At 44.2% G+C, this 13,130-nt stretch overlaps 1 protein-coding gene across 6 annotated transcripts; it reads left to right on the forward strand.

The window, feature by feature from the left end:
• Positions 1-114: 114 nt before the first annotated feature.
• LOC143009898 (uncharacterized) lies at positions 115-12,790 on the forward strand. 6 transcript variants are annotated; one of them, XM_076161998.1, is made up of 26 exons: positions 115-279; positions 1,531-1,680; positions 2,193-2,314; positions 2,989-3,219; positions 3,357-3,460; positions 3,545-3,633; positions 3,763-3,976; positions 4,243-4,340; positions 4,876-5,146; positions 5,258-5,355; positions 5,865-6,171; positions 6,735-6,895; positions 7,281-7,376; positions 7,454-7,487; positions 8,739-8,984; positions 9,154-9,536; positions 9,641-9,768; positions 9,900-10,016; positions 10,111-10,227; positions 10,334-10,429; positions 10,572-10,777; positions 10,944-10,990; positions 11,112-11,155; positions 11,677-11,745; positions 11,837-11,987; positions 12,143-12,790. In XM_076161998.1, exons 2-26 carry the CDS (start codon positions 1,633-1,635, stop codon positions 12,266-12,268), a joined length of 3,603 nt encoding a protein of 1,200 aa, XP_076018113.1. In that variant the 5' UTR covers positions 115-279; positions 1,531-1,632; the 3' UTR covers positions 12,269-12,790. The 6 variants fall into 6 exon arrangements, with proteins under 6 accessions (XP_076018113.1, XP_076018114.1, XP_076018112.1 ...); XM_076161999.1 differs by having other exon boundaries at positions 1,531-1,619; positions 5,865-6,048; XM_076161997.1 differs by having other exon boundaries at positions 1,531-1,619; positions 5,868-6,171.
• The last annotated feature ends 340 nt before the right edge of the window (positions 12,791-13,130 follow it).

Genomic DNA, 13,130 nt, shown 5'->3' on the forward strand with positions numbered 1-13,130 from the left:
TTTTCCGAACATAAAATAAATAAACTGTATGAGGAAAAACGGCATAAGAGCAAGTCGTGAGTGGGCGGGGCATTTTCTGTTGCTGTTTTGATGTACTTCCGGTGCGTAGCGGAAGTGAATGCTTTCTGCAAGCTGGCACCGTTAGTCTTCTATTTTAAGCTACAGACCGAAACAAAATGCATGAATATGAATTTTTCCAGGTGTCGCTGTAAAACAACAGTCGTGTACATGTCTCTTCTTTCTTCTTCTCTTAGTGTCAGGTAGAGCTCTCCACTAAAGGTAAGACTGCGGCCCCTTCAACTTCAGCTTGATTGGCCATAATAGCATTAGCCCCTCGGCTAGCGCTAGTCAATGGGAATTGTGCACTTCTTTGTTGTTTCCGTGGAAAAAATAAGATAAAAGTAAACTCTACGAACGTGTACATGGTGACGTAATTCATACTAGCGTTCTTGACATTAGTGGTAATGTTTGGAGAGTGTAAGTGTGAGGTTGAATTGCAAAGAAGCGTCTTTAGCAGCACTCTGATGGCTTGGTAGCATTAATTCGTACCTGTTTGGTGTTGTTGTTGTTATTGGCGTACTAAGTTGAAGCTTTCACCACTGCAGCCTTGATAACACAACCTTTGACGTGTGCTGTGACTGTGCAGGACTGTGGGAACTCACCGGTAACTATATACAGTTTACCAGTGGATGTTATCAAGAGCAGCTCTTGGGTTGTTGTGTAGCGACATCGGCTATGTCACTGTACTAATGTCTCCTTGATCTTGATTCGTTTAACTACTTAAATGTTCAGGGGGAGACGGACAATATGGAGCCGGCTGGAGAACCATTGCAATACAGAAAATATGATATATAAAAATAAACATAGTGTCAGAGCAACAATCTCCTACACTGCAGTGTGTTAGCTGGACGTTAGCGTCTCTGTATCCGTTTGAACGTGTGTTCTATAGGAGCCAAGGTTACTACTGCTTCCCCCTTTTGTACATTTTATTTGATTACATAAAATTGACTTAGATCTTGTTGTCAAGCGCCTCGTTTGTTCTAACGTTGTGCAACATCAGCATAAACCCTCTATTAATGCACCCCTGGAGTGTAAACAATGCAACAAAAAGGCATGAATAAAGGAAACACAGGCTGTGGATGCTTAAATCTTTACTTACCCCCATGATTCAATATGATTTGTTCTAATTTCAAGTACTAACATTTTTTAAAATGTCACTGAAATTACAAAAAGGCTTAGGAAAACTTAAATGGACACCATACAAGCAGGAACTCAAATCTAGTAGAACTTGTTTAGTAGGATCAAGATTTGTGGGGCTTCCTGTAAGCATAATTGCGACAGGTGCGACATCTTTCGATTTGGAACAGCTTGACCCCACCTTTGTGAAACAATAGATTAGATAGTACATACAATTCTTCTTCTTTGCCTTCTTTAAAAGACGCCTCCATTACTCCCTACAGTATCCTACAGTATAATGCATTTGCTTTGTAGGGGGGATTCAGCGATGTTTCTCTTTTGTCTTTCCTGCAGTGGTCCTCTTGTGTCTTACCAATTCCTGGACCAAGATGAAGCGAAGGAGACCCTTAAACATGTCAATCGATGGCTACCAGGACAAATCGGTATGCATGACACATGAAGCAGCAGTCTAGGCAGCTTCATGATGCACACGTTAATGAACCTGTGAGTCTGTAGTATGCAACATAACAAGTACGCTACTGTGACCATCATGGATCATTCCTTTGATATGCTGCCTGCAAAATGTTTTCAGATTCAGTTCCAGCTAGTCTGGCAGATTCATTTATGTTTTTTAAAAAAAAAACATTGCCTGAGTTGTTCTTTCAAGTAAACAGTATAATATCGGCTGCAGATGTTCACAGAGACATTACATTACATTACATTACATTACGATCATTTGGCAGACGCTTTCATTCAAAGCGACTTACATTACATTACCACCCTTCCGCAGAGGGGGGAGCAGTTGAGGGTTCGGTGCCTTGCTCAGGGGCACCTCGGCAGGGGCTCGAACCGGCTACCCTCTGGTTCCCAAGCGGAAGCTCTACCCACTGAGCCACTGCCTCAGAGACGTCGTGTACATCCAGATATTTTTTTATTTGTCCAACTATGTGAGGAGACCTTAAGTTGGTAATATACTGTTATAGTGTTGAAACTCACTGTTTTGCCCTCTTCAACAGATTTCCTGGACCAAGCTCGCAGGTCATATCGCCAAATACCGCGAGTCAAAGTGCAAACACGGAGCTCAAATCACGCCGTTTGACGACGGCCAAGCAGCTTTGGTTCGGTCGGGAATGGCCAGGTGAGCTTCAACTGTTTGTTCTACATCACAAAGACAAGAATGTATCACCGGGTTATTTGAACATGGATGAAATCAACAGCTGGTGAATCTGTTCGAACATTATCTAAGCTAATTGGAACTGCAGCTACAACTTTGTAAAATAAAGGGGGAGAAACTGTGTAAATGACAATGTTTACATGCAGCCTTTGTTCTCCACAATTATTAAAATTCCGTCATATGTGAGGTATATAACAGAGCTGTGGACTCAGTTTGGAAGTGTGATCACATGTTGTTTCTTTAAGATCCACAAGATGGAGCACTTGCCCTCTAATATCAAATGTTCTAAAGAACTTTTTCAAATTGCAAATTGACTTTACCACTGGAAATGTAGACAATATTTAAAAAAAACTCAGGCTTTTGGTTCAGATAGTGTATGTTTAAGTGAATTAACAAGTTTAAAATGTTATGAAATATTGCAGTTACACGTGTGTAGAAAGTTACTAAAATGTCCTTAAAATCGATTCTCACATTTGGACCCTGCCTACCTGTCACCCTCAGACTGAGTTCATTTACAACTACATTGAAGTTTGTAGTTTCAGATGATGTAATGAGTCCTATTGATCAGCTGATATTGTTAATATCTTCTGCTCTACAATGGCTGATTGTGAATGAGTCCCTTATCTTTGATCCTGCAGCAGGCATCCCTGTTTGATCCTGAGAGACGTCCTCAAGACAGACATAGGAAAGGCCTATATGGACAGAAGGAGTTTTGGAAATTATGAGCAGGTAACCCAAAGTGGTGTGTGGAGAGAGGATTGTGTGTCCTGTAGAGACAAGGTATCGGCACTGTTGCTGGCAAGGAATGAAAACAGCAAGGCAGTTACTCCAGACCGAACCCAGAGGGCCCCCTTTCTGTCCTCTGAAAGGTACGGAGACTGTTTTAGGATTTTACCATTGAAGCTATTCTGCATACCATACTGCATATGCTTTCTCAAAGATATAAATGATGTGTATAAAATCATCAGAAGGTTCTGTAGTGACAGTTCATCCTTTTTGTTTTCAGGGTACAGAGGAGGTCACAGAATGCTGACGAGGCAGAAGACTCAGAGGAAAGCAGAGACATAGGAGAGGTGATAATGGGCATGGAGAAGAGAGAAGAAGTTGTAGGTGGGTGAGCATTAAGGAATCCATACACACAAGTGTTGATGCAATGGTCCTCTACACATGTGGTGTACCCTCCTTCTCTTACAGACTGTGGCTTGACGGTGAGCTGGAAGCAGGCTCCAGCTAGCAGAAAGAATAAGAGGTCTGATCCAACATGTGAAATGCAGCACAGTTTGGTGGGTATTATAAGATATAAAGCATATCATCATCATCACAGCTGTAAAACATGCATTACAGTCAATCTGTCAAAAGACGTCTTGAAAATCATCCTTTGACTTGAATGTGGCTGCTCTGTTACACCTCAGCAGAAAAGGAAACGGAGTGACATTGGCACAAACACCCCCACAGGCGGCGGGCTTCATCTAGACCACAGAGGCAGTAGTAAACGGCAGACCCCTGTTCCTCTTCACATCACACACAGAAGTGAGGAAGAATCGGAGAGCCTGGATGATGAGTTTGGCCAGGGCGAAGAATCTCCGATCCGAGTCACCAATCACAATATGGAGGATAGGCTCTCCAGTGAGTACACCGACACGTCAACATGTCTCCTTGGAGACGCACAGTCCACCTCATCTTCCCCCTCCTCTGACCTTAACTGAAGGTTTTCTCTCTGCTCTCATTCTATCTTTGCCTTGCTACCATGGCTTTATAAATAAACCTTGAGCAAATGTTTTCTGTCCTACTTTGTCGCTAGAAAATGTCTGTACTTCTTGCTAGATAGTTGTGTAGTCTTATCTGTGTGTAAGCACAGTGAGATAATCACCTTTTCCTTCTGTCTCACACAGACTGTAGGTTGTCAGTGAGCCGGAAACACACGAGTGAGGCAGGAGGTGATAAACCGTCTCCAGCGAGCAGGAAAGACAAGTGCACCGATCCAAGCTCGGTGGGTATCAAACTGGTGTAGCGTGTGTCCGTCTCCATCCCCCTTTTTAGCATATGATGAGGTCAAGCAAAGACAATTGGAATGCAACAGTAGGGTGATTAAGCCGGTCCAAATTTGGAAGTAGAATGGGGAGGAAACAGAACTTTACCCACTGCTAAATCCAATCAAAGTTTGATGGTAGAGAGTTCTTAATCTGTCTTCATCCCTGACTCCCAGAGCTTCATCCTCATTCACCACATACCCATATGCTGCCTCCCTGTCCCCATGCCCAACACTTTTCACAATCTTCTGACGGTCTTACTCGAGTTTAGTAACTACACCTCCGTTTTTTTCACGAATTCCCTGATTTATATAATGTTTGACACTATTTCCCCCCTATGACCGTAGAGGTAACGTACATTTTGTCAGTGTTCCCAGAGCAGTCCTGCTATAACCCCGTCCCCATGCAGCTCTCTACAGCAAATGAACCAAAGCTTTCTGAAAGTGAAATGTGTCAGCTTTCATTTGAACATTGCTCTGTTCTTCACCATCCCAGCAGAGGAGAAAACTAGATGAGCCATTGTCCCACTGCATTGGAACAGACACACCCAAAAGTCGCCACGGAAATGTACTTCACCTCTCTCCAGATAAAAGGAATTACAGGCGACAGACCCCTGTTCGCCTTCATCTGGATGAATATAAGGAAGATGGAGAGTCGGAGAGCCCAGTGGGTGAAGATGAGAGGACACAGGCTCAGATCTCAGTCGCCAGTCTTGAGCTTTCTTCAAGCCAGGAAAGCACAACCAAGAAGAGCCCCTCTGAAACCAGTGAGCACACCTGCATGTCTTAGTTTAATCTTCCTCATCTCCTCGGATCTTTCTCAAAATTACCTGTATACCAGCACAATGAGTTGATCGGTTTCCCTCCGTCTACCACAGACTGTAGGTTGTCAGTGAGCAAGAAACTCCCTGGAGATGCACGACGTGATGAATTGTCTCCAGCTAGCAGAACGGACAAGTGCACCGATCCAAGCCTGGTGCGTATCAAACCCATATTTACATATAGGGGAACGTTAGTGCCATATGTCATGCGCATGAAGAGTCTGTGCAACTTTCCCTTATATTGTTTAATTGTGGCGGGTGCATGTCGCTTACCACAGTATCAGGCTCTAAAGCTCACTCCCAGTGATGTCATCAAAACTAAAAAGCTACAACAATGATGTCACATTTATACATTACTAAATTATACACTTTAGAATAATATGAACCCTAAGAATTGATCATCATTTACATGAAGTCATTTGGCAGACGTTTCTATCCAAAGCAACACACACATGAGGTTTGGATACAACACAAACAAAGATCAAACCTGGAGAGAACAACGAGACTAAGTGCTAAGAAGTAAAGATCTAGTTGAACAACAGGATGTGGGTGCCTGGAGGGGGTATAGGTAGATGAAGGTACACATTTACCCTTACTGAAGACATACTGTATCTCATATGCTCATCTGTCTGTCACTTAACTGTGTTTTTTTCCATCCTGGCAGCAGAGGAAGAGAAATGAAGCAGGGTCCCACTGTGGTGAAACAGGGACTCCCAAAGGCCGCCGTGAAAGTGTACTTCACCTCTCTCCAGAAAGAGGGAGTTACAGACAACGGACCCCTGTTCGCCTTCACCTGGACGAGCCTAAGGAAGACGGAGAATCAGGGAGCCAGGTCACAGCAGGTGAAGGTGAGAGAACAGAAGCTCAGATCCTAGTCATCGTCCATAATTTCGACACGCGAGACGATACAGAAGACCGTAGTTCGTCACCCAGCGAGGATAACATGACCAAGACCGGCTCCTCTGTAACCAGTGAGTACACACCTCCAGGGTTCTGCTTATTACCACTGTCAAGTCTCATGTAGGCATTCTTATTGGTGTGTCAACATAAATATGTTAATGGTGACAGGAATGTGTCAGATTCACAGCATGATGCCAAACATGCCACCCAAACCACAAACCTTTATCTTGTTTGCCTTATGCTCTGTCGGGTTGTAAGGAAACGCTGACATCATTGCAGTTTTTCTTAAAATCAAGGTGCTGCTGCTGCTTATTATTAATTTGACTGGTTATTGGGGTCAAGCTAAACAGATAGAGGTCACCTAAACAGGTCAACAGGTCACCCAAACAATGGGGTAATCGCAGCCACATTGAAAGTGAATTATGTGTCTTTTTATGTAATTGTGCCACTTGGCCTTGAATCTTTTGTTCCATCAGTGCAACATACAGTGGGGACTGAGTTTCCTGTATTTAGCTCTCCCACGTGTCTCCCTCAAGGATTACCGCTCTCCTTGGTTCTCCTTGCTGACAAACCATGTGGGGCATCCAGAGTGTGTGTGTTAGAGAAATTAACTCTGGTATAATGTCTGTTTCAGTTGTGGTGTCCAGTGACGAGGAGGACGGTGAGATTCACCAGCAGCACCTCAGACCTGTTTTTCATCCACTTGTCAGCCAGGAAGAGGCTGTCACACACACCGAGCACACACCAGAAGCCACGGACGAACAGCAAGATACTTCTGACACGCAGGACATGGAGGTAAAATGAAGAAACCTCCCCGTGCCATATTCCACACAAACCTCTGAAATACCACCCAATATTATTAAACAACATGACATTGTAACCTGAACAACCCGGTTTTCTTCAAGGAATCATTGTTTTTTATATTTCACACAAAAAACAACCCCACAAAGTTTCCTAAGATAAATGGGGAAAAAGTGTCCCTGTTTTGCTAATACACGTTTGTGTGTGTGTGTGTGTGTGTGTGTGTGTGTGTGTGTGTGTGTGTGTGTGTGTGTGTGTGTGTGTGTGTGTGTGTGTGTGTGTGTGTGTGTGTGTGTGTGTGTGTGTGTGTGTGTGTGTGTGTGTGTGTGTGTGTGTGTGTGTGTGTGTGTGTGTGTGTGTGTGTGTGTGTGTGGGGCAGTTGCCCTATCCCGGTCAGGCCTACCCGTGCATGGACGTGGCCTTCTCTGAGCTGTACTGTGGACGTTACAGAGGGAAGGCAAACGGAGACATTAAGGTAACACACCGAAGCGGCACACGATCAACTGATGATCTCCTTTGCCAAGTCTAACATGTTTTGTCTCGCCCCGGCAGATAACAGGCCAACAAATCATCATCCCATTAAAAGGTAAACCTCAATCGATACGCAACCATTTTGCAACGAATGATATCAAATGAGGGAACACCAGCCTATTATCTGTACTGTTGCGGAATGCGAGTGATTCATATTCAAGTCTCAACCTTATTTGTTGACCAAATTGCGTAATCACAGTGTTCATGGAGAGTGAAGAGATTTACAGTGTTGTTTGTGTGAACCCACTCACCTTGATTTGGTCATGCTGTCCGTCCTCCATCCCCTCCAGACCGGACCAGACAGAGCTTAGTGTTCTATTTCAGCTAGGAAGTGTGTGTCTGTGTGCGTGTGTGTTTGTTTTTCTGGATTAGATCCTGAAGGCCTTAATACACTTTCACCTCTGAGCCCATGAAATCCCCCCATGTGGGCAGTTAAGGTGGTTATTCCATGAGATTTGATCAGGGCTAAGTGTGAATATTACAATTTCTGCTCTGGTCTGCCAGGTCCCATATGCTGCTTCAGGGACTCCCAGCTTCCCAAAGTAGTTTTGTTTAACCTAATACACAAAATACCCAACAGAATCGGAAAAAGGACATAAATTTACCTGACCCTCTTATGTCCCCGGGATTACATGTTATTAACCAAATTGTATTAACAAGCGGCCCCTCCTGCAGTGATTCAGCTCTGCTTTGCTTGCAAAACAAACCGGTCACACACTGGCAGGCCGCAGCTTTGTGCCGGGGCGGGCGAGAGTGACTGTGATAACCAAGGTCTCTGCCCGTGTGCCCCTTAAGTGTGTTCGGCTTAACACGGCGACTTCAAAACCAGCAGGCGGGGTCAGCGGGAGTTTATATTTTGTATGTGTGAAGCTAATCTAACAGTCACGCACAGCTTGTTTTCACTGGCAGGGACACCTGCGTCTGTACACCGTGATGTGCTTACAGACTCCAGAAAGGTCGGAAAAATACTGAGAAATGTTCGCACGCCGACTTCCCAGGATCCTCGTGTGCGCCGCCTCACAGTTTAGGAATTATAATGACTGCATGTGACGCATTCAGGTGCTCAGGGTGGGAATACAAGAAAGGAAGTTTGGGTTTTTTTTGTGGTTACTAAATGATTTTTAGTCCCTAGAATAGCTACATATAATCCCCTGACGCACTGTGGAAGATGTAATACTTTGTTGTGGAAGTGGAGTTCATTACATTCTTTATGTCTCACCTGAAACCTGCTGTACTATGGCAAGATTTGAACACTTCAATATCAATGGGAATTTAATTCTAACTCCTAGTTCTCTCTTGTCCTCAGATGCTCGTAAACAGGTGGAGGTGACATTGACGGTGGAGCGCAACCAGTTGTTGAGATACTGTGTTTGGGAGGAGCAGAGGGTGCAAACGTGGTGGTCAGACCTTGGAAATGACGGCCCTCCCCCCGCCGCTGTCCTCCAGTTTTCTATGTCAAAACCTCAGGTAGCTGCTGTGGAGTCTGACCTTCACAGGCTGTCGGTCAGTAAGGGCGAAACCACAGCCTCCGGTGGCTCCGGTGAGACTTCCAGTAAGTCGGCCTCACGTTTCTAAATGCTGATAGGAGAAAAGTTTGATGTTTAGGTTGACTGACCTGCGGTATTTTGGTGGATAGAGCCAAAAAAGTTTATATTTTCATCACAGGGACATTACATTTCTGTATGGTGCATGTTATCAGTGTATGTATTCTGTTTTTGCAGGCCTGGCCAGCCCAGTCCTCCTGCTTACTCTAAGAGATCCTCTGGAGGGACTAGAGGGGGCTTTGTTGCGCTCCCTCCTGGACATTGACTGTCTCAGCAATTTGTTGGAAGAAGAAGACATTGTAGGCGCTGGCCTTAGTGGTGTTAATGGTGTGGAGGACATCCAAACTCCTTCTCCTTCTCCTTCTCTGGAGAGCTCCGACCCTGAAACAGACCAGGACTGTACAGAACCAGATAGAGAGGAAAACACTTCACCACAAACCCAGGATGAGTCAGAGGAAGAATCCGAACCGGAGCCCGAGAAGGTTCCAGAGGGTGACGCGGGGTCTCGGCTCACACCAGAGGATGAGCAGAAAGAACAAGAGGTGGAGCCTCCTGCTGAGGTTAGTGGCACATACGATCAGCCACAATATATGCCTACATGCGGTGTCCCTGAACATCTTTGAGACTTTTCTGATTTTTTAAAAATGTATTTTTATTCTCACAGACAAACAGAGAGGAACCCAAACCCATATACACTTTACACCACGCTAGAACCAGCGACTCCTACTCTATATCTCTTGCCAAACCAGACTCCAGATGGACTAAATATAAACATCACGGGCAGCCCTGCAGGCAAGTCACCTGGATAAAGGTCTCCTCCTGCCACTCTACTCACACTCCACTCATATCTCATAAACACGGAGTATGAGCAGGTCGACATCTTGCAGACCACTGATCTGTTCATCTCTCCCTCCTCTGTTTAGGTTGATCCAGTTTCCTCCTCCACCTTTGAAAGGAGGAATCTCTGTAACAATGGATGACCTGCAATGCCTCGACAGTGGGCAATATCTTAACGATGTCATCATTGATTTCTACCTCAAGTAAGTGGCACGGACTAAATAACAGAGTGTCACTCAACGTGTGAAGCAGAAGGTCACAGTGTAACTAACTTTGTTGATGTGTTTTTTTGACCAGATATCTTTTGCATAATGCCTCTGCTGCTGTGGCCGAGCGCTGTTACATCTTCAGCAGCTTCTTCTACAACCAGCTAGCACGCGGGAACAACGCCAGCAAAGCCAGTGCCAATGACATGTAAGCGTCTGCGAGCATATGTGTTTGTGCCTGTTGTGTATTATCGGAGAGGCCACTTGAAACGCTCTTAACTCGTGCCTCATGTTTCATTTCTCTCTGCCTCCAGCTGTCAGAGGCAGTGGCGGCACCAACGTGTGAAAAATTGGACACGCCATGTTGACATCTTCAAAAAGGATTTCCTGTTTGTGCCCGTCAATCAGGAGTGAGTCAGACGCACGAAGGGGGTGTTTTGGCACACAGCATGTAAATCTGAAACCAGATATGTATAATGTATACAGTATGTTCCGTCTGAGTGCTGTCTAGGTTTGGTGCGCTGTTAAACATCACCTTCTTCATCTGTTTAGGGCTCACTGGTTTTTAGTCCTCATTTGCTTTCCTGGGCTGGACGAGACAAACCATGAGGCCTGGACGGGTCCAGTGTCACAGATGGGAAAGAGGCCCCGCAGGCTGCCTGTGGTCCAGTGTCCTGAAGACTCCCATAGCTCTAAAAGTGATGACGCCGAGGCCTCACCTTCACAAAAAACAAGTGACAACTCTGACACGCCGACAGGTATGTTTGTCTGCGTCACAAACCTTCATCATCAGGCCCAGGTTTCTGTGAACAAAGAGGAGAGTATGATTGATGTTTCATCCCTCTGGTGCAAAGTTCTTTGATTCATGCTGAAGTAGCAGTAGTGGCAGTAACCTATGGCATTTGTGCTTTTTGTATTTTACAGGAAACTCTAAAGAAGATGCCACTAAAGACACCGTCAGTGGTCCACCGGTAGGAAACAGCTTGAATTTTGTTTACAAGGAAGACAAAACTTTTGTACTTTCCCTCTTTTGTCTCACAGGCCAACTTTTTCCCCCCTATCTGCGTTTTCAAATCTGCTGTCTGTTTACAGAACTGCACAGAACAAACGTGCCAGAGCAAGACTGTTTGCAAAAGGTGAGTACACAGGTACACACAGAGACTTGGAGTCAGTGTTCCAAGAGGAATGAAAGATTATTTTGGGAATCTAACACGCTGCAGATTGAAACTCCTCAAACAACAAACTACACCGAACGACTCGGCCGGCTGTTTGCTTGGCGGTGTCTCTGCAGAGCTGCAGGCAGATCCTCACACAGGCTTAATAAATGTGTCTCATCACCACACAACATTGGATCTCACACACATTGACTTAGAATTTAATCTTTGAGGAAACTAAATAAATGCTATGCTCATTTCCGATCAGGTGTACAGCGAATTAAAGGTTTTACAGTAGCAATTAACAAGGGATGGTAAAACTAACTAACTAAAATACAGCAAATGTTCGGACCAAAGTGGAAAAAGTGTTCAGGTTCATCATTCTCATGCTGCATACACACATACTGCAATCAGAGCAGATGTTTTTTCAGCGTGGTGCATTTCCATGTGAAGAAATGCTGATCATCTGCATCTGGATGACTAAACCCTCTCCCCCTCTCTAGGCCGTGTATTCTCATCATGGATTCCCTCAAGCGTTGCCTTCATCAGCGAGTCGTCAAACTTTTACAGGAGTAAGTGTCGTCCTTTCTGGTCCATTTTGCCTGCGTCTGTGTGTGTGTGTGTCAAATGCGTGATGTGTCAAATGCCTTTTTTGTCCCTCAGGTACTTGCAGTCAGAATGGGATGTCCGTCGTGGGTCATCGAGGGTGTTTGGCCCTGAAAACATGAAATGCTCCTGCTGCTTAGTCCCCCTTCAGGACAACAGCACAGACTGTGGCCTGTACCTGCTGCAGTACGTGGAGAGCTTCTTAAAGGTAAATCACTTCACTCTGACTCGCATCGTCTTTCAGCTTTTCCTTGAATTTGGTCACAGTAATCTTGTATATGAGCAACAGGTTGATGTTGTTGTGTAAGCTCCTGTGGACATTCTGAAGTTGTTGAGGCGCTAATTAGTTTTTTCTGCTTTCAGGACCCTGTGGTGAACTTTGAACTCCCTCTGCACCTAGAACATTGGTTTTCACGGCAGCAGATGTGGAGAAAACGGGATGAAATCAGAAATGTTGTACTGAGGCTTTATCGGCAACAGACTCTGTGAGAGAGGATAAGCCCCGCCCACAGGGCCGCATTCCTCCTGGTATTATCAATCACGGCTCACACTGAGCGATGTAGATATGACAATTATGAACACAAAGCTTTTGTTTTTAATTAGGTAATGTTATTGAGTTCAGTATTAAATTGAAGAGAATGTGAACCTTGACTACCTGTGCTTCCTCTGAGTACGTGCCATTAGTTACAGCAGAGACCATGTGTCCCCATGGAAAAATACTTAAAACTATGATATAACCAGAGATGACAGTAATGACAAAAAAGCATTTTCTGATGAAAACGTGGTGCGATTGCCGAACGTTATTGCTAGAAAAGCTGTGAATTTGTATTATAAGAACAAGGAGAGATACAATCCTAAAGAAGTTTGAATAAGAGTAGTATGCACTATGTTTTTGTATGTGTAGAAGGATAAGTAAGTGAAAGAAATAGTACTTACTTAATAGTTTGTAGAAGGTATTACTAAGCAGTGTGTATTACATTCATTAAATTATTTTGACTAATTTAAAAGTACAGAGTGCTTTCAACTTCATATTTAAATATTTGTAATCCTGAGAACAATTAAAAAGTACTCCATGTCCAGTACTTTATAGTAAAAAAATAAAATGAGTACTCAGAAGCATTAAATATGTACTAAAAAGCAGAAACTGCTAAAAATGTAAACAAAAGTTGTATGTGTCCAAAAGTATTGAGTGATGCAATCAAGTGCTATGATTGTACCACTTACAGAGAATATTTTGCCAGGTTAGCAGCTAAGTAGAAAGAACTACTAGAAGCATGAAGCAGTCTATCTATGGTGACAAACTGTGGGTGGTGTCCAAAAGAAAGAGGTACAAGCATGCAAAATGAGTTTC

This window comes from Genypterus blacodes, unplaced genomic scaffold (assembly GCF_046128005.1).
Source record: "Genypterus blacodes isolate CSIRO-AG114 ecotype Tasmania unplaced genomic scaffold, CSIRO-AGI_Gbla_v1 ptg000118l_1, whole genome shotgun sequence".
NCBI lineage: Eukaryota > Metazoa > Chordata > Actinopteri > Ophidiiformes > Ophidiidae > Genypterus > Genypterus blacodes.

Coding starts and splice junctions, on each gene's coding strand:
- LOC143009898 (XM_076161994.1), top strand. CDS start 1,566: ATGAAGCGAAGGAGACCCTTAAACATGTCAATCGATGGCTACCAGGAC. Junction 3,220..3,356: donor CCCTTTCTGTCCTCTGAAAG/GTACGGAGACTG, acceptor TTTTGTTTTCAG/GGTACAGAGGAGGTCACAGA. Junction 10,017..10,110: donor ATCATTGATTTCTACCTCAA/GTAAGTGGCACG, acceptor TTTTTTGACCAG/ATATCTTTTGCATAATGCCT.